Below are 27849 nucleotides of genomic sequence, written 5' to 3'. Positions count from 1 at the left end.
CATTTACTGAACACCGATGTTCAGGGATTATTCTAGGGGCTAGGACATGATGGTGCCTAAAACTTAAGAGTCTCTTCCTTTCACAATGCTTAATAATCCAGTGGAGAAATAAGTAAATAAGCAGTCAAATAAGTAAATTATTACATGGATATGGAAGTAAAGAGAAATCTTGAATAAATCCTTATGATATTTTATTCTATAAGTTTCAATAATCTATTTCAGGGGTTGACAAACTTTTTCTGCAAAGGGCCAGACAGTAAATATTTAAAGCTCTGTGGGTCACACAGTCTGTTGCAACCATTCAACATTGCCATTAGAGTGGCAAACAACCACAAACAACACACACACGATTGAGTGTGGCTATGTTCTGGTAAAATTTTATTTACAAAGATAGGTGTGGGGTAGGACAGACACATTGCCAATAGTTTGCCAACCCCTGGTCTAAAGAGCTAACAATAACTACAAAATAAAATCCTACAGCACTTTTCCAAAGCATAACTGAAAGCATTTAGATGTAGCAGTTCAACTAGTTCAGCTGGTATCTTCCTATTTTCTGAAAATACTTAATGGCTTATATATAATTATTTTATTTCAAAGTTTTTGTAACTTGGGAAAAGATCATAAAAGATAACTAAGTACTCAGCCTTAGTCAAAAGGATATACCTTTGAGGCTCCCTCTTTGTGGACTTAGACTCATACCTTAATTTTCCTTGTGTTTCTGTCAATAATTTGATGCAGAATAATAATAAAAAATTTAAGTTTGGTTTCTGCATCTTTAGAAATAGAAGATTACTGCCATCTAACTCCATAAAAAGCAGCTATAATAATAAAGCACATCCCAAAGCTTGAACAGGTGGAAAATAGCACAGTTTTAAAATTTTACTGAGTAAAGATACTTCTTCTCAGTCTGCTGGGAAACAAGGAGAGAAATGAATGGAAATCCTCTCTTGGTAATAAAATCTAGAGTCTGATGTACACAGCTCACCTTCAAGCTCTCCCCTCAATACAGGCAGATTACTTGTCTTGTTTTACTAAGAGAATAATCTTTTTCCTTAGTAACCCACTGAGTATTCTCAATGCACTAGTCAACGTTTTCTGGTGAACAGAATGTGGCTAGCCCTCTCTTCAAAATAAAAAAATTTTTCAATTTCAAATGAGAAACATATCTGTTAGAGGGAAAAATCAAACTTAACATAATTGTAAAAAGAAAAAGTGCCTCTCCCCTATTTCCCTCCACCAAAGAAGCCACTGTTAAAAGAGTCTGGTGTTTAGTCTTCTATACTTTTCTCTACATATGTCACATGCATATTTATAAACAATTATTGAGTTTATGAGTTTAGTTTTTTCTTTTAAGCAAAAATGGTACCTTACTTTGCATATGGCTCTGCAATTTTGTTTCATTTAATATCAAAGACTTTTAAATTGTTCTTAGTTACCTAATAAGAATTAACAAACGACTTCTTAAAATCAGAAGTTCTAAAGACAGAAACAATTTTAAAATGCAACGTTAAATTTCTGGTAAAGTTTCCTTTAATCCACTCAAACAATTTAATTCTAAATAGCTCCATGGTAGAAAAAGTTCCTTGTATTTCTCACTAATAAAGGAAATCTTTAATGGAAAACAAAAAAAAAAGGTTGCAACACTTAGGAATATACTGTAGTTAAAATAGAAACATAAATCATACAGTTCATTCAAAAAGTATTTTAATATAAACATCATTTATAAACAAAACAAATAATGTTGATATTTTAGTTCTAAAAACTTCGTGGTTTCTCTCAAACACTAAGATGCCACCTCAATAGTGATTGCCTCACATTTTCCGGTCTCTTGATCTGTGCATGTCACGTGTAAAGATCCATCCCTAAGCAAACAAAAAATAAATAACAATTCATAAGCTCAATATATAAAAACAGATAGTCCTTAAGAAATTACTTGAGGACTCTGAGTAAACAAGAGATCATTTTACTTTTTGAAAGAAGAGCATTAAGAGATAAAGAAGAGACACAACTTTATGTCTTTACATTTAGAACCGTATGCCATAATTAGGTAGTTGTTCTTAAAAATTTCCTCCTAGATCACTGTGATTAAAAGTTGTATTCCTTAAAAAAAAAAAAAAAAAAAAAAAAAAAAGTTGTATTCCTTGAGAACCCATGATGATAAATACCTTAAGCTGAAAACTTTATGCAAGTTCAAGAAGTATCAAGCTGTTTTCAAGCCCAGGCCATGGCAGACCTACCCTAATGAATTCTACATTTTGGCTAATTATGGTTTATGGAATGAATTGTCCTTAATGTTAATTTGGAACTGATTTACTTGTAACACATAGTATTATGGATGGACTGTTGTTAAGGAAATGATAATAGCTGGATTTAATTAGTAATTTATTTTCTACAGATTTCCTGTTGCAATATTGAAATAAACTTACCCTTTCATAGGACAAAAAATCAATTATGTAAATCTCAGAAAATTATAGTTAAAGTCGATGAAAATTATATCTCAAACTTGCATGGACCAGTTTTTTAGGTTGACTACACCCATAATAATCAAAGAGTTCATAAAAAATTCAGAGTGCAAATGACCTGAGATATACTTTTCTTTGTAAATATAGTAATTTTACAGGGCAAAAATTTAAGTTACTGATAAGATCTTTGTAAGTTTTTAATAAATGATTTTCCCAGAATGACAACAGGTTAAGAATCAATAAACTAATAAAAAAGGTCAAGTCTCAAAGCAAATTTTCTTAACATCAGAAGTAGTTTAATTTTTCACCTTTTCATAGTAAGAACAGCTAATATGTCACGTAATCCATTTTCTTTTTTATCTAAATCCTGGAGTACAACCTGTTTAGGCAAAAATAATACAACGATGATTTAGTACTTTGACATATTAATAAACTGATGCATCAATTATTCCAATGGACTAAATCTTACTCATTACTGAAATGAACCTTTTAAAACAGGGCCGTTTTCAATTCTCCTACCATTTATCATAATTTGGAAAATAGAATTAAGCTTTCTTAACTGACAACATGTCTCCTCTAAAAAGAGGGCATGTAAGATAACTAATATATTTAATATATTTGTCCCTCTTAAATGTCATGTCCTAGATTACGATGATTATTTATATGAAGTACTGTTTGTCTGAGAAAATAAAGACTAAAAAAAAAAAAAAACAAAATAAAGACTGCTTTTCTTTTTGGTAATTGCACCATTACAGTAACATGTAAATTACATTTTGGTAAGCCTTTTATATATACTTTAAAAAATTCAAATATTTTAAATGCACTTGGAAAACCTATTTAAAAGAAATACATGTCAAATTCTTTTGTACAGCTAAGATTACACTTGTAAGTAAGAGATACTAATGAATTTACTATAAAATTCCTTGGTTTCCTAAAGGAAGGTATACCAATAGACCAAGTTTGAAAGTGACTTTTCAGATTTTGCCAAAATCAAGTTTTATGACCTTAGGTAAGTACTAAGTCTACTCATTTGTAGAATGAGGAGGTTAGAAGAGATGGAATCTCTAGAAGATTCTCTTCCAAATAAAGTATTATGTGACTAATTTTTCTCCTTCCAGCATCTGTAAGTTAGGATGTAGTGACAGTAGCTGTAGTGTCTCAAGAGTAGTATGTGGAGAGAAAAGGTAAGAAGTGTACCAGAGAGGAATACTAAGACTTCCACCTGAGTTTAGAAATCTGGTGCACGGGAAAATGCTTTTATAGTGATATACCACAGAAACATCTGGCGGAGCTTTGAAACCTTTACTAGTTGAAAGAGCCCTTCTCCAGTAGATCCTAAGATGTTAATTCTGAGGTGGAGCCCAGACATTATGTGTGTGTGTTTTCATTATCCTTTTGTTGAAATTAGAAGACAGATATAAAGCTAAAGATACTATACATTCTCTTTTGTTACCTACATTTGTTTTATTTTTACTGTAAAAGTAATTAATCTTCATGTTCTGTTCTGTCTGCAAAAAATTCAGTATGAAGTGTTAAAAAGTAAAAAAAAAACCTTCTTGGTACCTTCAAATCTACCCACTGTTAAGTTTCCTCAGTACAGTTCAAATATCTATAGTTACTTTCTGTATCCATGCGTGGGTATCTAAATACACACACCTATCCAAACACCACTCCTTCACACACACCCACACTCTCAATCGTTTTACTTAAACACAATGGTACCATGCTGTAAATACAGTTCTGCAGTCCTTGTGTGTGTGCTTTAATGAAACTGTATTTCTTGGGCATGTTTCTAAGCAAATAACATGGCTCCACCTCATTCCTTTTAAAGGATGTGGAGGACCATATCCTATGATATATGCATGCGGTATTTGAAAAAACAAACTTATCCTATGTCAGAGGCAGCATGGTATAATGGCAAGAGCATGGGCCCAGGAGTAAAACCAACCTGAGGCTAAATCTCAGCTCAGTCAAGAAAATAACAAGGTATTTACTACCATCAGCCTGTTTCTTAATCATCTATAAAATGCACATAAAAATGTCTATCTCACAGCATTTTGAGATTATGTTTGTAAATTGCCTAGTACAGCACACCTGGCATTTAGCAAACAAAGAAATGTCATTTCCCCTGCCACTGACCTTATTACCAAGGAGGGTTAAGAGCACAAAGACAAGCAGTAGAAATACAATTGTACTTTATTTTCCTCTAACTCTTTCAAATGCAATTGCCTATTTCTTCTCTCTTTCAAAAATAAATAAGTACAAGTAATCCATTCATAAAAATGTGTTAAATGTCCTATATGCATATTATATTGATATTAAACTGAGTCTAATCCAGAAGGAAAAACTAAACAGTTTCAAGTGATTAATTCATAGTCCAATCTGATGTAGTCACCTGTGCAAACTTGTTTTCCTCTTTTGCAGAGTTTTTCCCCTCAGACTCATAGAGTTCAAGACATACTGAGGATATACTTCCAGGAGCCTGTAACGTGTGTTGTCTTCGAGCTGGCAAAGGCGTCCCTGACGGAAACAGTACTTTGAAACTGTTGGCTCCTGATTCATCGACTCCCTAATAAGCAGGAAAATAATATGCACATCCTTTGATATCATTACAATGATAAAAAATCACTCCTATTATAAATTAATATATATTCCTTGTTGATAATCTGGAAACTACACAGCGGCAAAGAGAAGACAATAGAAATGATCCTTAATCCCAACCCATTTTATTTAAAAATAAATTGAAACATACACCTCTCTACTTGTATTAGAATCTTAAGCTTAAAAACACAGTTAATTAAGAAATTAACATATTAGATTAATACTAACTAAAAGAATATCAGAAACTCATTAAAAGTAAATTTATAACTCGAAATTTAAAATTTTTACCAGTACACAAGGTTTTATTTTAAAAACAGTACGTACGTAAACCTGTGGCAATAAATTTATACTACCATGGAAGAGTGAAGAGAAGCTCAACATACCTTAACTAAAATATCTTTGGCTGAACACTCTATCTTAAGAGCATCCTCCACTAAAAGGTTTTCTTTCCCAATAAGGATTCCTGCTTCCATAGCTGCACCAATAGGGATAACTTCATCAGGAGGGACAGAATTGAGAAGCTCAACAGCTGGGAAAAGATCTTTAATCATTTGCTGTAGCCTTGGGATTCGAGAAGACCCTCCACAAAGGACAACCTAGAAAATAAAAATAATTTTGTTTTTTACTTTTAGAACAATGATTGTTTCTCAAAATTAAGTGTAACAGGACAAGTTATCTTCATCACATGAAAAGGTAAAATATAAGAAGCCCTATTTTAACATATTATTTTATGTTATACTTACCATATATACATATAAATATGTATTTAATACATTATAAATATTTAATGTACTGTTTACCCATAGCAACAAAATTTAAAACGAGGAGATCTCACCACATATTAGAAAATATAATATAATAAGATATATATGGCTCATGATGAATACTGGGCATATGAGGCTCAACCATAAATACACATTTGTCTAGGAAATACTGTACTTAATACTTCGTACTGTTCAAGCATTATCTAAAAGAAGTGTTTACATAAATCACAGCATTTCTGTGGCAAAATAAACAGTGGCAATCTTCTCTATGTGAAAACTATGCCATAGATTTTGTCTTCACTGTGGAATAATAATTTTCTTGAGGAAAAAAAAGTTTTTTATACAACTACGTTTTAAGCTCTAGGTACCACTTGATTAAATATGCACAAAAACTCCATATAAAATTGTCCCTTTATGAGCCTGCCCACACATCTAGTGCCCCAACTTTTATAGCTGCCACCCAAAGGATGGGCCCCCAGATCTCCAGCTCTGAGAGCCAACAGGGCTTGCATTCATGAGTCCCATAGGATGAGAGCAAACAAAGAAGCAGTTTTTAAATGGGCAAAGGAGCAACTCTTGCCCTGTGGCTATACACCAGGGTTCAGCACAGAGGGAGAAGGCAAGCATGCCCATCTCCCAGCTTCTCCCTGGAAGGGTGTGACTGCATGCTTTCCCAGCTGCTGCCGCCTGAGGGTCCAGTTTCTAATCAGCCTATATCTAGGTGCTGCCTTTGATCTTCCTCTTTTTTTGATCATCATCACTCATGATGGTCTTGGCACACCCTCAAATACTGAGAGCCACCAAGAACACAAATGGCAGCTTAGACGGGCACAAAGTTTTGAGAAGCTACCAGGAACTCAGGTAGGGCTGACTAACAAGGTTCATCTCCTACACAGGACCAGTCTGTCAAAACTGGAAGAGGTAGCAGTTTTTTGTTTTTTGTTTTTTTTGAGGTAGCAGTTTTATGTAAAGCCCAGAAACCAATACAGAGAGTCTAGGAAAATGCAGATACAGAAAAATATGTTCCAAACAAAATAACAAGATAAATTTCCAGAAACTGATCTTAATGAAACAAAGATAAGTGATTTACGTGATAGAGTTAAAAACAACTAATAAAGATGTTCAATGAAGTCAGGAGAGTAATGCATGAACAAAGTATGAATTTCAACAGAGATAGAAAATATAAAGTACCAAAGAGAAATCATAGAGCTGATGAATACAATAACTGAACTTAAAAACTCAATAGAGGGTTTCAACAGCACACTAAATAAAGTGAAAGAAAGGGTCAGTGAATTTGAAGACAGGGCAGAGGAATTTATTCAGAGGAGCAAAAAGGAAGAAGAATGAAGATGCATTCAGGGACTTACAGAACACCAGTAAATGGACCAATATATGCAAATATAAGGGTCTCAGAAGGAGAAGTGGGGGGAGAGGGGGGCAGAAAACTTACTCAAAGAAATTACGGCTGAAAACTTCCCTAATCTGGGGAAAGAAACAGCCAGATCCAGTAAGCCCAAAAAGTACCAAATAAGATGAATCTAAAGTGACCCACACTGAGACACATCATAATCAAATTGCCAAAAGTTAAAGACAGAAAGACTTAAAAGCAGCAAGAGAAAAGCAACTTGGTTAGATACAAGGGAACACCCTTAAAACTATAAGTGGGTCTTGCAACAGAAATCTTGCAAGCCAGAAGGGAGATATTCAAAGTGTCATAAGAAAAAAACCGTCAGCCAAGAACACCCAATTCAGCAAAGGTGCTCTCCAAAACTGAAGGAGAGATGAGTGTTTTCACACAAACAAAAGCTGAAGGAGTTCACCACTACTAGATTGACCTTACAAAAGATGTCAAATGGAGTTGTTCGAGTTTAAACAAAATGCTAATTAATAAACATGAAAACATATAAAAGTATAAAACTCACTGGTAAAGATAAATATAGTTAGATTCAGAATACTCCAATATTGTAATGGTAGTGGGTAAATCACTTATAACCTTAGTACAAAGGTTAAAAGACAAAGGCATTAAAAATAACTGTAGTTACAATAAGGTGTTAATGAATACACAAAAGATGTAAACTGTGACATCAAAAACATAAAATGTGGGGAGAAGGGGTGTAAAAATGTAGAGCTTTTGTATGTGTTTGAAGTTAAGTTGTTGTCAGCTTAAAATAGGCTATTTTAACTGTATAAGATGTTTTATATAAGCTTCATGGTAACCACAAAAGAAAAATCTGTAGTAGACACACAAAAGGTAAAGAGAAAAGAATTAAAGCAAACCACTACAGAAAGTCATCAAATCATGAAAGAAGAGGACAGGAAAGAAAGAAATGAACTACAAAACAGACAGAAAATGATTAACAAAATGGCAATAGTAAGGTCATACCTATCAAAAATTACTTTAAATTACTTTCTACACACTACAAATTACTAGATGAAGAAATTAAGAAGACAATCTCATTTACAGGACTATCAAAAAGAAAAAATACTTAAATAAATTTAACTAAGAAGGTGAAATATCTGTACCCTGAAAACTGCAAGACTTTGATGAAAGAAACCGAAGACACAAATACATGGAAAGATATTCCGGGTTTATGGATTGGAAGAATTAATATTGTCAAAATGTCCTTACTACCCCAAATATTCAATGTAATCCCTATCAAAATTCCAATGGCATTTTTCATAGAAATAGAAAAAACAATCCTGAAATTTGTGTGGAACCACAAGAGACCCCAAATAGCCAAAACAATCTTGAGAAAGAAGAGCAAAGCTGGAGGCATCACACTTCCTGATTTCAAACTATATTACAAGCTGTAGTAATCAAAACAGTAAGGTATTTGCATAAAACAAGTCAAATAGATCAATGGAAGAGAACAGAGAGCCCAGAAGTAAACCCACATATATAGGGTCAATTAATTTTCAATAAAGGAGCCAAGAATATACAACAAAGAAAGAAGAGTCTCCTTAATAAATGGGGTGGGGAAACAAAAGAATGAAACTGGACCACTATCTTACACCACACATAAAAATCAACTCAAAATGGATTAAAGACTTGGAGTAAAACCTAAAATGATAAAACTCCTAGAAGAAAACATAAGGGGTAAGCTCCTTGACAATGGTCTTGGCAATGCTTTTTGGATTTGACACCCAAAGCAAAGGAAAGCAAAAACAAACAAGTGGGACTTATCAAACTAAAAAGCATGCACAGCAAAGGAAACCATCAACAAAATGAAATGGCAGGGCTTCCCTGGTGGCTCAGTGGTTGAGAGTCCGCCTGCCAATGCAGGCGACGCGGGTTCGTGCCCCGGTCCGGGAAGATCCCACATGCCACGGAGCGGCTGGGCCCGTGAGCCATGGCCACTGAGCCTGCGCGTCCGGAGCCTGTGCTCCGCAACGGGAGAGGCCACAACAGTGAGAGGCCCGCGTACCGCAAAAAAAAAAAAAAAAAAAAAAAAAAAAAAAAAAAAAAATGAAATGACAACCTATTGAATGAGAGAAAATATTTGTAAATCATATATCTAAAAAGGGGTGAATATCCAAAATACACAAGAATCTCATTAACTCAATAGCAAAAAACCAAATAGCACAATTTAAAAACGAGCAAGGGACCTGAATAGACATTTTTCCAAAGAAGACTTACAAGTAGCCGAAGGTACCTGAAAGGGTGCTCAACATCACTAATCATTAGGGAAATGGAAATAAAGATCACAATGAGACATCACTTCATACCTGTTAGGATGTCTATTACTAAAAAGACAAGAGATAACAAATATTGGTGAAGATGGAGAGAAAGGAGAACACTTATACACTGTTGGGAATGTAAACTGGTATAGCCACTATGGAAAACAGTATGGAAACTCTTCATGAAATTAAAAGTAGAATTACCTTATGATCCAGCAATCCCACTTCTGAGTATATACACAAAGGAAACAATCACTATCTCATAGAGATATCTGTACTCTCATGTTCACTGCAGCGTTATTCACAATAGCCAAGGTATTTGGAAACATACTATGGAAAGATCATAAGTGTGTGTCAGTGGATGAATGGATAAAGAAGATGTGGTACAGATATATAATGCAATATTATTCAGTTTAAAGAAGGAAGTCCTGCCATTTGTAACAACCTGAAAGAACCTGGAGGGCATTACACTAAGTGAAATGAGCCAGACAGAGAGACAAAAACTGCACGGTATCACTTATACGTGGAGTCTAAATTAAAACAAAACAAACAAAACAACTCATAGAAACATAAAGCAGAAAAATGGTTGGGGTTGAGGGGGTAGGGAAAATAGGGAGGGAATGGTAAAAGGGTACATACAAACTTTTAGTTATAAGATGAATAAGGTCTGAGGATCTAATGTATAACATGGTGCTTACAGTTGATAATATTGTGTAGTATTTTGAGATTTGCTAAGAGAGTAAAACTTAAGTGTTTTCACCTCCTGCAGAAAAGGTTAATATATAAGGTGATAGATGTGTTAATTAACTCGATGGTAATAATAATCCCTGCACAATACATATACTAAATCTCATGTTGTATACTTTAAATACCTTACAATTTTATTTGTTAATTATACCTCAATAAAGCTGAATAAAATAAAATTGCTCCTTTATAAATATTTTAATTTCCTCCTTAATTAATACGTTTAACACTTGTAAGTCCATGGGTATGAAGAATATTGAATATGTTCTCTCAAGGAGGGAAATCATCAATAATCACTACAAATTTCAGTCTATATACGGATGTTCTCAAAGCTCCATGTGGTGGAGAAGATGAGCAACTGATGAAAATGAGGTCCCGCTCACATCAGCCGTGAAACGAGGAGGGAGACCACGTTCCTCCGCAGGTAAGGGCGTGAGGAACATCAACTCAGGGTTACAAAGAAAAAAGAAAAGCAGGTTTGCCTTGGCAGAGTTCTCCCAAAAGTCTGCTTTGGAGGTAAGTTAAAAGGAAAGTCTTCTCTAAAATGTCTGATACCAGGTAAATACCATGAGAATAAAAATGGAGGTTATGCCTTTTCATGAACTTCTTATAGTCAACATAGAAATGCTTTATAAATAAGCAATAAGTGGTGCTGTGTTAAAACAAAAAACAAAAAACCCCTGGAAAATCTTGTTTTTTGGTATTCTCATTTAAAGGGTAAAAAGTACTAATAGTATGTCATTATTAATGCTGGCAGTAACCGGAAAATTTTAATTTAAATAAATTCTTTAAACATTTACTCTGTAGTCTGAGATTTCTTTTGCAAACTTAGAGGAAAATTGAAAATATTATAGATTATTCTGAAAATAAAGAAAATAGTAAAATCTATCAGAGCCTGTGGAATAAAACCAAGCTGCTAATGAGTAAAATGTTAGTTAATTTTTTTTTTTTTTTGCGGTATGCGGGCCCCTCACTGTTGTGTCATCTCCCGTTGCAGAGCACAGGCTCCGGACGTGCAGGCTCAGCGGTCATGGCTCACGGGCCCAGCCGCTCCGCGGCATGTGGGATCTTCCCGGACCAGGGCACGAACCCGTGTCCCCTGCATCGGCAGGCGGACTCTCAACCACTGTGCCACCAGGAAAACCCGGTAGTTAATTTTTTAGTTAGGGAAAAAATGAAATAAATTAATTAATGTTCAAAATAAACATTTATAAAAATAATAAAAGTATCCTGGAAAGACTGGAAGAAATAAAGTGCAAACCAGAAATAAAACAATTAGAAAAGAGAAGTATATCACCTGGAAAAAAAAATCTAAGAAAGTTTTTTTTGGGTTGTAGTGCCAGGAGTTGGGAGCAAAAAAAAGAATAAAACAAATATCTACAAAACCTAGGGAAGGAAAAAAAACAGATAAACTCAAAAAGAAAAAGATAAATAAATAAAAAGAGAGAAAAATCCGCCAGTTTTAATTTAAATAACTTCCTTATACTTTAAAAATTTAATATCAAAAGCTACGTAAAATTAAAAATTACAAGAACATTATGCAAAGTTGTATGTTAAAAGTTTAAATCACTATGAAATAGGTCTATAAAATACTTTAATTCAAAATTGAAGCAGGGGCTTCCCTGGTGGCGCAGTGGTTGAGAGTCTGCCTGCCGATGCAGGGGACATGGGTTCGTGCCCCGGTCTGGGAGGATCCCACATGCCGTGGAGCGGCTGGGCCCGTGAGCCATGGCCGCTGGGCCTGCACGTTCGGAGCCCGTGCTCCGCAATGGGAGAGGCCGAAACAGTGAGAGGCCCACGTACCACAAAAAAAACAGAACAAAAAACAAAAAAACAAAATTGAAGCAATAGAAAGAAATTATGAAAGTTATAAATATACTTCAAAAATTAGTTTCAGACAAAATGTGTTTACAGGCAAATTCTTTAGAATTCTTGCGGAACAGAGAATTTATGTATTATGCACTAACCTGGAATACTTAAAAAGATGAAAACGTATTAAATTCCATTTTATAAGCACCTGATAGCCTAGAAACAAAACAGTAAAAACAAACAGCAATAAAACAACACGTTCTGGAGTAGAGGTTGCCAAGTAGCAACTTGCAAATTCTATCAGGCAAGCTATATTTTCTCTTCACATAGTGTTTTCAAAGGTTCTGCATTAGCTACTAACATTGAAACATTAAAAAGTCTGATGGTAAGCCCTAGTTTTGAGAGTCTGTTAAAACGCCCCAGGTTCCAACAGCACTGGCCTGCATCGCTGGATGGCAGTGACTGGTGGGGAGCAGCAGCTGCCCCTTCTGGGCTAGAACAGCTCCTGGTGTGTGTGGCCAGCCCACCACTACCACCCGTGGCCCTCCCACCAGCTACTGGTCCTTGCCAATTACAATCCTATTTGTGCTCTTACTTTTCTTACAGCAAAGAGTTCAACGTGAAACTCTTTACTCTCTAAACCCCAGTTCTCAAACTAGTAGGAGAATGAAAGGAAGATCGCCAGGACTGTGTGTCTCAGGAACAATGGCTGGGGGACATACTTCTCTTTGGGAGAATGGTATGGTACAGTGAGTCTACTGTACTACATGGCATCTGGGCAGCTTAACTGTGGTGTAGGGCCTAAGATACACATACTGTTATTTTTATGTGCGGAAAGAAACTGACCTTCTTTCATATCATCTTTGGGGAAAATCCCAGCATCAGTGAGTTGGATAAGATTGGGGCCAACAATGTGCTTATGACTGACACTGAATTCCATATAAACACTACCGATACTTTGGTCCCCGTAAAGGATTTGATTTGCTTATTCCTAGAGAAATGAGTATTTTGGAAAACTCACAAGGCAAGGGATTTGGCACACTTTCTTATGTTGAACTTAATTTACAGCTATGAAAGTGATAACTTAAAATCATATTCCCACAATGTGGAACGGAAGGCTGACTTGAGAATTGTACATCTATCTTTGGAGTAGTCATGCGAACCTATTTTGTGAGTTGATATTTTTCATGACAAAATGAAATGAGCTTGGACCCTCTCTCACACTCTGCCTTGGGTTATGAAGAAAAGGAAGGTACTATCAGCCTACTTCCTGAAGAACATCGTGCATGATTATGTTACCTTGGAATAAAGGGCAATTAAAGCACCGGATGTCTTGGTTTAGAAGGTACTGTTCTGAGTAAACGAATTAGATATATTGTGATATTTTGTCATTCTAGGTAAGTTCAAGCACTTTAAAATCCCCTATTTCTTGAGTATGTCTCAGGAGCTTTTAAAAGAGAAAAGCAGCCTTTGCTTACAAAGTTATACAACTTAAAGAGCAGGTCATGCTGTGTGGACAGAAAAAAAAAGGGAGGTGGGGAGAGGAAGGGTTAGCAAAGGTCTGAGCATTGGCTCCAGCTTCTCACTCGCTCATTGCTTGAGACTCAACCATGTGCCTCTGGCTCTCCCTAAACGGAAGCCTTGGGGACATACCGATAAGCCATGGTCCATCTCATCATCCAGGAAGAAGAGAACGAGCTGGAGGCAAGAAGCTAAGGCACTTCTTTAGACCAATGCAACCCAAAGCACAGGACCATTCCCCTTTTCAATGTCTGATGTTATTCAGACAATATGCATAAGGCAGGAAAGTTCGAAATAGCCCATCTCATTTCTGCTAACTTAGCATGAACAGCATGAAAATGATACATGAATTATCACAGAAAATTAAGTAATATATCAAAAGAATATTCCTCATAACCAAATAAGATCTATCCCAGGAATACAATGATAGTTCCATATTAGGAAATTATCAATAATTCATCAAATAGTTTGAAGACAAATATAAAGAAAACCATAAGGCTGTCTTGCAGGTGTCCGAAAGCAATTGTAATGACTCAACACCTATTTCATATTAAAACACCTTTAAAAAGAAAAAAAGAGAAATGCTCAATATGATAAAGAGAATCTATTTCAAACCAGTTACCAGTAATTAAATCTGTTGGTAAACAACTAACACTATTCCCCTAATAAAGAGAACAAAAGAAAGAGGTCCAGTGTCAACTAAAATATTCAAGGCCTGACCAAGGCAATCAAATATAAACAAGAAGCGAGAACAGGGAACTCTACTCAATACTCTGTAATGGCCTGTGTGGGAAAAGAATCTAAAGAAGAGTGGATATATGTATATGTATAGCTGAGTCACTTTGCTGTATACTGGAAACTAACACAACACTGTAAGTCAACTAAACCCCAATAAAAATTTAAAAAAGGGCTTCCCTGGTGGCGCAGTGGTTGAGAGTCCGCCTGCCGATGCAGGGGACACGGGTTCGTGCCCCGGTCCGGGAAGATCCCACATGCCGCAGAGCGGCTGGGCCTGTGAGCCATGGCCGCCGAGCCTGCGCGTCCGCAATGGGAGAGGCCACAACAGTGAGAGGCTCGCGTACCGCAAAAAAAAAAAAAAAAAAAAAAAAAAAAAAAAAGCAGCAGCGAGGGGTACAGAGATGCAAGATAAAAGTATCACCAAACACGGATAAAACCCTCTCCCAATGCCCACAGCCCACTCCAGCTACCACCCCATTTCCCTTCTGCCCTTTTAGCAGAACTTCTCAAGAGTTATTTATATTTATCGTGTCCATGGACTCACCTTCTTTTCTATTTAAACTCACTCCAGTAAGGTGTCTCCCTCCGTAACTCCACTGCAACTGCTTTTCCCAGTGATCTGGTCCCTTGCTCCCTCCTCCCACCCCCTCTGGCTCACTCAGTCCCATCCCCACTGCTGCCCCTTAAACATACCAAGCTTGCTCCCCTCTGGCTGTTCCCTCTGCCTGGAAAAGCGGCAGAAATTCACCCAGTCTGTTCCTTCATTTCAGTCCCTGCAGGGCTCTGATCAAAAGCCATCTCCTTAGATGGGATTCTTATCTGCAAAATCACCCTCTGTCACTAGCTATGCCCTTATCCTGCTTTATTTTTCTTCATAACAGTTATCACAACTGGGCATTATTTTAACTGTTTCTTGACGGCAAAGACTTTATGTTTACTGCTGTGTCCCAAGTGCCTAGAACCTGCTTGGAACGGAGCAGGTGTGCTCAATAATTAGTTGTGTGTTAACTAGTAAATGGATTTGAATGCATGCCTAGGAAATTCAGAAGACTCCTTGAAAAATTATTAATACCAAGAATTCATGAAGTGGCAGAGTATCAGATAAAGAGGCAAAACCAGTAAGTATTCTATCAGCAAAACCAAATTAGTATTGATAAATAAAAGCATAAAAATATCTCATTCACAACAGCCAGAGATCCCACAATTAAGAAAACACATAACTCAATAAAGTATTAAAGAAGATTTGAACACAGAGAGATACCAACTTTGTGGTTAGGAAAACTAAATACTGTAAAGATAATATATCACTCCCCAAAATTTTATTGGCTTAATACAACTGCATCAAAATCACAATGGGATTTTTATCTAAGAAGTTGAAAAAATAATTCTAAAGCGCCCTGAAAAAAACCAATATGAATAAAAAGAATTTTAAAAAATTGCAACATTAATAATGAGTGTTTACACCTACTCAGAAAGTAAATTGCTTTTGGTGAGCAATCTGATAAATACTAAAAGCCTTAAAATTGGGGATTCTACTCACAAATCTTATTCCAAGGAAATTAAGGATGTTAACAAAGCCACAAAGACTGCTATTTATAAAACCAAAATAACGTACACACTCAACACAAATAATTGGCTGTGTAAATTATTATACATCAATGCAACAAAATACTATGCAGGTATTAAAATTGCAGCTGAAGAGTCTGGATGCTTGGTAAAAAAGGCGAGAATTAACTGCATCGGTATATCTACGTACCCTTCTACAAGTCCACTTGTAGACAATAAGGGAATTTAAGAAGATATAAATGGCAGAATAAATGCAGGAGAGAACTTGAGCTTGAGATTTCAGCAAATTTTGGAAGCTGAAAGGGAAAGAAGTAACTGTCTTAAAGCTGACATGGCCTGAGATAAACAAAGGGGAAGCAAGATGGTTTGCGTCACAGAACCCAGAGCGGCTTGGGACTGCGAAGCACCAAAGGCCACAGGAAGCGAGGGCCAAGCTGAGGGGTGAAAGCGGGACACCGGGTGGACAGCAGCCCCGCCAGCACGCGCATGGGGCCAGCAGACCCCCAGACCTTGGCCCTGACCCATCAGCGCCTCCTGCCCCCTCAGACACGGGGCTTCGGCCCAGCTTGGGGACAGCAGGGGAGAGAGGGGAGCACGGTGCTGAACACACGGAGATAAAGGAAGTCTACCGTAAAGAAGAGTAGGAACCCTGACGCTCCCTGTCCTCAGAGATCAGCCGTGTCCTTCTCAAGCACTCGATGAGAGGATTCCTTCGGGAAAAACCAAATACTCCTAAGACTAGACTGCCCGATACTAGAGTGGGAAAGGCGATGGGCGTAAGAGTAAAGAGCGAGCACGAACTGCGGGGGCCGACTGTGAGCTCCAATCCCAGCGCCTGCACGTGCGTGCCAGCGTTACTTTAAGCAAAGCACTTAACCTCTTTGGAACCTTTTTAGTTTCCTCCTCTGGCAATGGAGATAGCGGTGCCTATCTCCTGATGCCTTTGTGAGGATTAAATGTGTGAATGACTGTAAAGCCCTCCCTCCATCCCCATAAGAGGATTATACTTACCCGCCCATTGCCACTGCCCGGAATTTGCAACCCCTCCGTGCAGGTGGAGATTTCCCTGCCCACACTCAGGCCTGGCCATGTCTAGCTTTGGCCAAATGAATGTGACTACACTGAAGTACAACGTATCTAAGCAGCAGCTTTAAAAGCCCTGCACGTTCCGCCAGCTCTCTTCCTCTTTCCCCTCCACAGTGAGAACCGCACGTCCCAGAGAGCTGCTCCTTTAGCCTGGATCGTAGAAGGAGAAGCATGGAAAAGAGCCATCGCAGTAGACCTACGGCCACCTTCAGCTGCCCACATGAAACACTAGCAAGAAAAAATTGTCTACAGTAGAAAACCAGTGAGACTTGGGGGTTGTTTGTTACTGCTGCAAGGTCAACAAACTACAGAGACAACTCCGTATTTTTAAGTTCTCAAAAGCTTGTATTTTAGAAGTATCTGGAGAGTGAATCTTTAACAATATTCTTAATCCTAAGAACGAACTTGACCTCTAGTCAAGCAATTGAGGATCGTACCATTTGTGGTATCTAATGTGAGGGCTGTATGACCAGTTAATGAAGGAAGAGAACTCACATTAACTGATCATCTACAATACAGCACACCCTGTGCCATACATGATATTTCATTTAATCCTCATAACAACCTTATAGAGTAAGTTATACTTATAAGTTAAGTATTATCACCCTCCTTAATAAGAAGAGACAAGTAAGGCTCATGAAATTAAGGGATTTGTCTGTTCTGGAACAATCAGCAGTGTGAGCCTTCCAGTTCAGGTGGGTCTGTCTCCAAGCTCATTCCCTTCCACCCCTGCCTTGTACCACTCTTCCATGTGCCTTAATCTTTGTAAGCCACCTTCACCCCCCCCCACACACACCCCCAATCATCTAGCACAACGCATGGCATGTTATAAGTGTTCAAAAAAAATACTTACTGAACTAGACTGAAGGGAAAACCTCCACCAAAAGACAAAAAAATGCAATTTCCATCTTACAGCATACAGCAAAATAGTGAAAATATAAAAACTTTCAAACTATAGCAAAAAGAAAATAGTATTAAATACACCTGAACAAAGATGGAATTTATAAACTTAGAAGCAGCTGAAGAAATCAGAGTAACAGACCAACAGATTTAAATAGATAAATAAATGAAACCTCAGTGTATCAAATACCCTCCTCCATAACAGGACCAAAGTTAAACAGTAAACTGCATGCCTCAAAAGAAGACTATAGTAAACAGCAGTTAATTTTCTGATTATATAAAGCATTTACACAAATACATTTTAAAAAATACTAAGATTTAATTGATCAAACAGGCAAAGAATATGAAATATTTACACATAAGGAAACACAAGATTAAACATTATTTAATAATATTAATAATAAATATTTTTAAAGAATCCTATAGTACCCAATAAAATATAAAGTAAAAAATATCTTTTTTTCAACTACCTAATGGAAAATTTATCTTTAAATGATAAAACTCAGTGTCAGCAAGGTTACAGTAAAATGTCTGTTCTCATATATTGCTGATGAAAGTATAAGTTAATTCAACTCTCTTGGAAGGTAACTGAAGGTAAAAATAGGTTTAAGCTATTTATACTCTTTGACCCAATGATTTTACTATGGGAATCTATCCCAAGGAGTAACCTTAAATATGGGAAAAGATGGGTATCACTGTTCTGGGGAGGGGAAGATCCGACCTAGGAGTCCAAACAGAACAATGAAATAATCTACGGTGCTCTTCCTTTTCTAGGATATTGAGCCTATTTAAAATTGTGTTGATGAAGACTACACAGTAATATGGGCAAAGAAATTGATTATATTATTATTTAAGGAACATAGAATTCAAAATTGTGCATACAAATTAGACTAGTTTATTATAAAATGAAACACTACCTATTTTCTGAGTTTTCTTATATGAAAATTCCTTTATTAACAAAAATGAAAAAATGTATATGTATTTTAAATTAGTAGAAATAATCTTGGGAGAAAAGAGAACAGTGAACAGTTGGAATATTTTTGAAAGTCTCAAAATCTTTTCTTATGCAAGCAAATATGCAATATTTCTCAGCAAGCAGAGAGAAGCAGTTTGGTGTTCTGGTTAAGAGCAGACTTGGGAACCACACTGAGTTAAATCCTAGCTCTACCACTAAACACACAATTACCATGAAGTTACTTATACCTTTGAACCTCTGTGCCTCCAATTCTAAAATGGGGATAAATAATAACACCTACTTCATGGAGCTGTTGGTGAGCAATCAGCAAGTTAATACATGTAAAACGCTTAGAAACAGTGCTTGACACATGGCAAATGTTCTAATATCTGTCAGTTTTTGCTTACATATAAAAAAATATACTGAAAAGGAATTAGTCTTTTTTGCTAAGAAAATGAACATACAGAACTATGAGTTCATCAGAGCCATTAATCAAAATTTAATCAATGTCCTTCCTAATATAAGCTAAGAAAATATTTAAATGTATAAAAATATTCTTTCAGTACCAAGGGGCTGCTTCCTAAATTCCAAATTGAAAATTACTCCCAACATAAATAAGAAAATACAAAAGTATTACCTTGTTGATATCATCTGCTGTAAATCCACTTTGTTCTAAGAGTTCTCTGATTGCTTCTATACATTTATTAAAAAGTGGAGAACAGAGAAGTTCAAATCTTGCTCTGTACACACACACGTACACAAATACACATACACACAGAGAAGACACAGAAAAAAGTCAAACAAGACATCTTTTTCTTGTGAAGGTTAATGACGAAACCTACTGTGATGAATCTCTTTAGAATAGGTTTATGATCAGAACAGGATGTTAAACACCCAGCAGTGCAATATCATGGGGTGAAAAGGTCTAGGTTATCCATCTACAAATGTATGAAGATGTTTAGTATTAAATTCAGATGGAAGATTATCTTACCCATAGCCTGCTTGTAAGCTTTCAAAACACCTAAAAATAAATACTCAGTGTATGGCATTTTTGACAATAAATCTATTGATCCAAATCAAACCACCATTTGGAAATTTTTGCTATTTTTATGTGTTAAAATTTTTTAAATTGTTTCTCACTACTTTTCTTTATAGTCTGAGCCCATGCTGCACATAGGTTTAGTTCTTTTGCACCGAGAAGCTTAAATGCTAGCAAATAAAATTACGAATTCTATTTCCTTCTTAATAAATTCTATTTCCTTCTATTTCCTTATTAATAAGCAAACATATACTGAGTACTTGGACAAACTTAGCACTAAGTTAATAGAAAGACTCTGTTGCCACAAAAGAGATTTAAATTCAATTTAACAACTTTCTTTTAGATTGTAGCTTGAAATCTCTCTTAAAAGATCTAGAGAACTTTCTGGAGCCACTGGCTACATGAGACTACTGAGCACTTGAACTGTGGCTAATGCTACTGAGGAACCGAATTTTTAATGTTATTTACCTGTAATTAATTAAAAAGTTTAAACAGCCACAGGTGGCAGTGCTGACCTGGAGTCTTCGAGAAAGCCCAGGGAGATGAGGAAGCTAAACTACAAGGGCCAGATGAAGAGAGAATTTAACCACACAGACTCAGTAAAAGCCTAAAAATAATATAATACTGTAATTCTGGACAACTTCACTATGCTTCCAAGTCATCCATTATCTTGTTGGGAGGTTTAAATTGTGCTAACGGTAGCTATTATTATTCTGAGTAATATGCAATGCAAAATGATACGATGATAGGACAACGGCCTCCCTTGGACTTCCTGGGTGAAGGTGCAATCATTTGTAAGCAATGTTTTGGATTAAGTAAAAGATATGAGCATTAAAAACAATTTTATGCACATTAAACCTGTGTTTACTAAATGTCATAAAAGCTATTAAAATTTACAATGCTGCCAATGGATGACAGATCAAATAAAACCAAGAAAGGGATCAATCCTCAAAGTACTGTGATAGGTAACAGAACTCTGGAGTCAAAACTAGCTGGGTTTGAGTCCAAGGTCTGTCACTTACTAGCTGGATAACCTCGGACAAGAAATGAAACCTGTGTTTCAGCTTCCTCCTGTGTAAAGTAAGGAAAATAACAGTACTTACCTCATCAGGTTGTTAGGAGAATTTGAGAGTTAATACATAGAAAGTACTTAGAATACAGCCTGCCACACAGGGGTAACGATCAAGTTATAGTAACAACCACTGATACATGTGCAAGCCCCAGAGAGAACTAGGGACTATACAGGTGGGACTGCTATTCAGTAAGAGAAACTCGCAAATCTCAAACTTCAAGTCTTCTCTCATCTTTCTTTCAAAGATCTAGGAATTGTAAAACAATTATACCCCAATAAAGATGTTAAAAAAAAAAAAAGATCTAGGAAGCCCTTTTCACACACTGCTCTTTGTAGCTGTAAAATAACAGGGCAATCACAGCTGACATGATTACTTTGAGAACAGTTATTTAGTCTGACAAGAGTTGGACCCCAGAAGTAAAGACAGGAAAACTCCCCTTTTACAGAGGGCTAATAAACCTCAAATGAGCAAACGAAAAACCCAAAGTGAGAAAATTACACCTAAATGTGAATACACTTGAAAGTTTTTTGTTTAAGTTTTTTGAACTGCAGTTTTACCTGGACACATTGCAGTCAAAATCTTGACCTTTATACAATGAGTCAAGGAAACAATTGGCACTTCCCAAGGTTGACAAAGAATGTTTTGCAGTGTCAGCACTGTTCATCAGTTTCACCATGGCACGGGCATTTCCTCTCACGTCATGTTTGAAGGATCTAAATTAAAAATACAATCTTTGAAGTTTAAAAATTACTAGGTCATTTAGAATTTATTGTAACTAAAATCTGGATAATCCTTATTAGGATAACTATAAGCTCATGAATCAATATTAATACCAGATTTTAGTATCTCCAAAATATCCGAAGAAAATTCTCTGCATTTAAAGAAGTGTCTCAAGAAAAATGAATAATCAATATACTTAACACTTTGAATTGCTGGATTCTATAATCACAATAATGGACTGTTGTGCTTTGAAGAAGTACAGGAACCATCATCTTTTTGCAGATGAGACAAAAGGAGGTTAAAGGAGATTCATGCAACTGGGTCAAGTCTCACACCTCACCCCTTACAACCACAGCATGATTATTGTTTGAAGGCACAAAATTATCTGTCCAGCAAAAAAAAAAAAAGAACTAAAAGTGCTTCTTCAGGGAAATTTGAAACATAACGAAATACGTAAAATTTTAGTTCCTCTACCTCCAAGGGGAGTTAATTGTTAAAACTGCTTGCTAAGTGGTGATGTTGATGGCCCTGTTTTTAAACATGTTGAAAAACTGAAATCCGTAGTAAAATTAACACAGCCCTTCCTTGAGTTGGAACTCCTTTACAACAAAAAGCAGTATAGGTCTTTATTAAAGAAATGAGAAATTATCACTTTTTCAAGACTTTTTTTTACCCAGTTTAGTCAAACTGATGAAAATGCTATTTCAGCTTCTTTTTACAGTAGGAATGTCCCAAATATAACCTTTATATATTTGACTCATAATGTGCCAAACAGGATTAGAATTTTGAATGGAATAATTATATCCAGCAACAAAACTAAAATATTCCTTGTGGTAGTAGATTAGTAATAAAATAAACACTCTGCAAGACATTCACTTACTGGAATGTAACTATAACATAATCTTCTATACCTGTAAAAACTGTTCAGAAGGTAGTGAGGCCTCAGTGCTTTTACCCTCCTTCATCCAGACATAAAAGCAACCACTGAAGAATTGAGGGAAAAATCCAAGTACACTGCACTGGGCAGCTTGGCCTCTGCTTCCCCCTGTTTACCAGAACAGACCTTAGAACTTTAGACACAAAAATATCCAGCGCACTGGAAAAAACATGTCCTCCTTTGAAGGGCAATTTCAAATAAATTAGGAAAAAATTAAACCTGAAGTGAAACTTCAATCGAAATATATCATCAAGTCCCTTTATACTCACCTCTGAAACTCAGAAGCTAGGTACTGTGCTAAGGTTTCTGTGAAATGTGTACCTCCAATGTTATTATCAGTGTTTGTTGAAAGAACACGATATATTCCACTGTTAACTTCCATGACACTGATAGATAAGGATGTTCCTCCAAGTTTGAATACCAAAATGTTGCTTAAAAAAAAAGATAACATGAGTAAGTTATGAGAGAATCACAGCATTGTAAAGCCAGGTTCGACTTCTTAAACTAACAAGTCACTATAAATCACATATGAGGAAACTGAAAATCTCACATGAGTAACTAAGTTGTCCATGGTCATCACTCAGTGATGACTTAAGCCTAGAAACCAGATCTTCTGATTTTAAGTCAAAGCTCTTTTTCATTTAGTTGTACTGGTAAAACTGTATTCTTCTGACTAACTGGAGTTCAAAACACTAACTTTTCAAAGTAAATAAAGAAGAGATTTGTAATTAAAGTGAATTTTAAGAGAATTAAACATAGAAATTTTATGTTAATATTGTCCTTGTTACTACTGCAATAACATGTTCTACAAAAGTAAAACATATGCAAAACTAGGAGCTAATTTCCTATGTATCAAAATCCAAAATTTCTGATATTGTAATTTATATTCTATATTTGAGTTTACCTAAAAAAAATCTGCTAGTAATTTATACATATTAGGTTAATTGTGAGATATGAATGAAATGACACAATTAGGGGAAATTAACACATCTGAATTGATTTCCCTAAAATTACACGATGTGTCAGATCTATTAAGACAAGTTTTATAATTAAATTAGGAGTATGTCTTACTATTTCATTATCAAATGAAGTCTTAAATCCCCATACTGGCTTTTCCCCCATCTCCTGCCAAGACAAATGTACATAAAAGACCTCACTGTTTCTAAGCATGTTTAATAATTAGAATTGGTAGTAAAATTAACGGTGCCCTAGAGCTTCAGCTGGAACTTGGCTGGGCTTATAAATTTCAAATCTTCCTCCACTAAGGGGACAAAGTGTAGGTGATAAGCGAAGGGCGGAAAAGCTCAACCTTCCCTCCTGCCTGTTATACTCTTTCTCTGCTTTCCTAGGACATCTTTCTCATCTATTTGAAAAACTCCAGGTGAGAGTTTCGATGTCTTTCCATCCATAAAGGCTTGGAACCACTGTGCTATGTAACAATCTCTACTGAAATAATTGCTATAATCTAAAATGTTTTCTGCAGTGAAAAACTTAAAGCTGCAAATATGGTTTTTACCTTTTTCCAGTGGGGGAGTCTTGTCCAATTCCATAAGCCAAAAGAGCTGCAGAAGGTTCGTGGATTAACCGCAAAACATTGAACCCAGCAGCTCTGGCTGCTTCCCTGTGGACAATTTACTTTTAATACATTTAGTATCACAACATGTTGAAGTCTACATTTTTAGAAATGCTCTGCTGAAGATTTTATGCAATAGCATATAAGACTTTGTAAGTAGAACATGAAGGGTAATGATCTTTAGAAGATAACAGAACATAAGAAACAGACCTAAATCTTTAAGCGTAGATCACTTCTGTTTAAAATAATAATGTTCAGAGTCTATTTCCCTGACAAAGAAAATAACGTGCTTATACTGAGTAAGGAAGAGAAAGCTCTCCAAGTGCTCAAGCTTACAAACTTTAGAAAGAGATTAGGACATATTTATAATACATTTTAGCATTTTCCAACTTCTTTAATTTAGGGTCACAGTTTTAACACCCCACAAGTGCAATTCTCTGCCCCAGAAGCAACTCAGGTGTTCAGCAAAGCCCCATAGGGAACTCTATCCACAGAGCAAAAGACTGGGTGCTTGCCAATTACATTTGCATAACAACCTATAAAAACTAAATATAACTTTTTGTTTAGATGTTAACCTAAGGTGAAAAAATAATCGCAAATATTTTCTAAAATTGCTTATTTTTATATAATTCCCACGTAAGCCTTAATTACATGACACTAAGGCAAAGTGATTCATAAACATCAACTTAACCTGGTAATCAAAAACATTTCCAATCAAAATAGCTAGGAAAGTACATTTAATTTTATGTTCTTTTGACATTTCATAAAATAAAGGAACTATTAATGATTACTACCATAACTTTTTACCACACGATTTACATATGTAAATATACATGTATTTACAAATACAACTTTATTGTGTAAGTTATTTTCGAATGCAATTTTACCTTTCACTATATAGTGATACTGTGAAATCTGTTATTCCCTTTAACTAAGCAAGTAAAAGAAACCCCATATTATACTTACCCAAGAGCATTTTTTTGTTTTTCTCCAAAATCAAATGGAACAGTAATAACTACATCATTTGCATCTGAGCCCAAGACAGAATGTGCTGTTTCTGTACGTGAAAAAAATATTTTAAAAGTTCACAAAACGTACTGTGGTAATCATGTCATGATATACATAAGTCAAATCATTACGCTGTACACCTTATACAGTGCTGTATGTCAATGATATCTCAATAAAATGGGAAGAAAAATATATATAAAAATAAATTCTGATGATACACAAAAATGTCAAGCGATACTCTGAGGTTTGTTAATTTGAGCCAAAGACATTCTCACTATAAGGATTTGCCAGTTCACTTGACTGCTCCACCCCAATGGTCTTCTCTTGCTCTCTTAAATTGTGCACTACTTTTTTGTGGTTTTGGTATAGTTTGTGGACATGGAACTAAGTACTTTCCAAAGTGCCTTGCTCTTAGGCTTCCAAGTTTCAACCATCTCCCAAATTAGACGGGTTCTTAGACAATGAGCTTCCAATGTACTAATGTGCAGACCAATGACCATGGTGAAAGGCTGCCTTCCATCCCACAAATCCATTACACATTCCAGAGCTGAAGTAAGCCTTGTCAGTAATCTACTCCAGAACCCCTCAAGTTGCTCCACAGATGGCTGCTCAGCTAGCTCCAAGCCTTCACCTGAAGTGGAGATAAAACCAGACCTACTTAATCTGCCTAAATTACCGTGGAGAGTGCACTGTCAATCTTGAAAGAGATACGACATTCACTATTCGCCAAGCTTATTGGCCACTTCATCTCTTTAAAAAAATATTTATTTATTTGGCTGCACTGGGTCTTAGTTGCCGCATGTGGGATCTTTAGTTGCGGCATGCGAACTCTTAGTTGCAGCATGCGTGTGGGATCTAGTTCCCTGAGCAGGGATTGTACTCGGTCCCCTGCGTTGGGAGCGCAGAGTCTTAGCCACTGGACCACCTGGTCACTTCATCTTAAGAAGTTTTGAAAATGCTAATTTGGCCCCATCCATTTACATTACTTCTAGGGAAACCAAGGTCAGGGAAAATAAGTCATTTAACCACGGTCACATAGCCAGTTAGTGGCCCGGGCAGGTCTAGCATAATTTAGGTCTCCTCACTGCTCATTCGCTCAATCACCCTGCTTATTAGCCCCAGATCAAAAACCATCTCTAGATTTTTTTAAAGGTCAGTTTTTAAAAAGATCTTTTCTTTTGCTCAATACCTTTCATTTTACTAAATATCAGTCTGGCAACATCTTCTGGGCTGACAAATTTCTTTTCTTCTCCAGTATCTATTTCATAGCGTAATTTCCCATTTTTTTCAATGACCTATGAAGGAAATTTTGAGTGTGTTAAATAAGGAATGATTTTAATAAAAATACAGTTTCAAATCAATATAATTGGCAATTACTTTGTGTAATAGGGAAATAATAATAGAAGCATACTCACTAAACACTTACTATCCCTGATGTATTTCTGAGCCTGTGGATCATCAGAGCTGTCCATAGAGATAAACATAGTTAAATATTTATATCACTATTGTTGACATATAAGTTTTAAAGAAGACTATATTCTTCAATACCACTTGACAAATATAAAAATATAAACAAAATTAAGTTGCTTAATATTAAAAGAAATCTTGCAATATTAGAGTAGGTTTAGACAGTAGGAATGAATGGCTGCAGAATTTACAAGGTTGAGTAATTCTATTAAAGTGCTAACTTCACATTTGAAAGTGAATAGCTCTTCCTTGTTCTGATCTTACTATCAACAGGTGTTAAACATTTGGGGATGATTTTCATAATATCAATGATTTTATGTCATATATACTCGTATCTTTGATCCTGAAGACCCAACCACTGAGATAAAAAGGACAAAAGGACCACAAACTAATGGCAAACCAGAATACCTAACACCATCTTTGCTGCTTGGTTTCTGAATATGAATCAATGCCTGAAACCTGAAAGGACTAAGCAAAAGTATGAATATTATATATGTGAAAGTGCAGACTACTGCAGGTAGATATATAACATCCTATACAAAGTAGGCACTAAACAATTGTGTATGGCAATGGAAAAATTAAAACAATGGGCGTTATGTTGCTCAAAATAGTAATACGAATTAATGCAGACTGCAAAATGTTTTCACATGTATTACCTTACCTGATCTTCCCAACACTATAAGGGGCAGAGTCAGTACTTGATCCCAGGCCTTCTCTACCAGGCTAGGGTTTAGACTGCCTCGCGGTGAGATGCTAAATGACTAAGGTACTTTTGCCGTGAGCAGGGACAGGAGTCTGATCTTTGGCTTAATTTCAACGAGAAACGAAGATGAGATAGACCCTTTCACTAAATCCTTCTTGCAAGGGGCAGTGGCTATTCTGTCCAGAGACCAGTCTTAACTGTTTAGTAACAGCAGGTGAAATTTAACACTGGCTAATTGCTGAAGGGTAACTGAACATCGGAGGACCCTAATCTTGTAAAGGGGAAAATGCCCAAAGTCACACGACTAATTAATAGAACAACTGGCTGGAATCCAGATCTTTAACGCAAGGTTTAATATTCTTTCCACTAGCCTTCCCCCACCCCTGCCCCTTTTCTAAACCCAATATTTATACTAGCTCCTGGACAAATATTTTAAGGGTAAGAAAAAAAAGATTAAGTGTGCCCACAGTAATTTTTTTTTCCTACCAATACTGTAATTTTGGCA

General features: G+C 36.1%; 1 protein-coding gene across 2 annotated transcripts in view; it reads right to left on the bottom strand.

The window, feature by feature from the left end:
* Nucleotides 1-1682: 1682 nt before the first annotated feature.
* The window catches only part of HSPA14 (heat shock protein family A (Hsp70) member 14), a 34643-nt gene continuing 8476 nt past the window's right edge, over nucleotides 1683-27849 (bottom strand). Inside the window, exons 3-14 of one of the 2 annotated variants that reach the window (XM_060006274.1) lie at nucleotides 26601-26638; nucleotides 26364-26469; nucleotides 25133-25223; nucleotides 24110-24214; nucleotides 22863-23024; nucleotides 21494-21649; nucleotides 19462-19564; nucleotides 17823-17921; nucleotides 5447-5659; nucleotides 4858-5031; nucleotides 2771-2841; nucleotides 1683-1862 (exon numbers count right to left, since the gene is read on the bottom strand). In XM_060006274.1, the coding sequence (XP_059862257.1) occupies nucleotides 1784-1862; nucleotides 2771-2841; nucleotides 4858-5031; nucleotides 5447-5659; nucleotides 17823-17921; nucleotides 19462-19564; nucleotides 21494-21649; nucleotides 22863-23024; nucleotides 24110-24214; nucleotides 25133-25223; nucleotides 26364-26469; nucleotides 26601-26633 (1392 nt within the window). In that variant the 5' untranslated portion in view covers nucleotides 26634-26638 and the 3' untranslated portion in view covers nucleotides 1683-1783. Of the gene's footprint in view, nucleotides 1863-2770; nucleotides 2842-4857; nucleotides 5032-5446; nucleotides 5660-17822; nucleotides 17922-19461; nucleotides 19565-21493; nucleotides 21650-22862; nucleotides 23025-24109; nucleotides 24215-25132; nucleotides 25224-26363; nucleotides 26470-26589; nucleotides 26639-27849 lie in introns of both variants that reach the window. The other variant, XM_060006273.1, reaches the window with a different exon arrangement.

This window comes from Delphinus delphis, chromosome 2 (assembly GCF_949987515.2).
Source record: "Delphinus delphis chromosome 2, mDelDel1.2, whole genome shotgun sequence".
NCBI lineage: Eukaryota > Metazoa > Chordata > Mammalia > Artiodactyla > Delphinidae > Delphinus > Delphinus delphis.
Note: the sequence above shows the minus strand (reverse complement) of the source record. Positions and strands in the feature narration are given on the sequence as shown.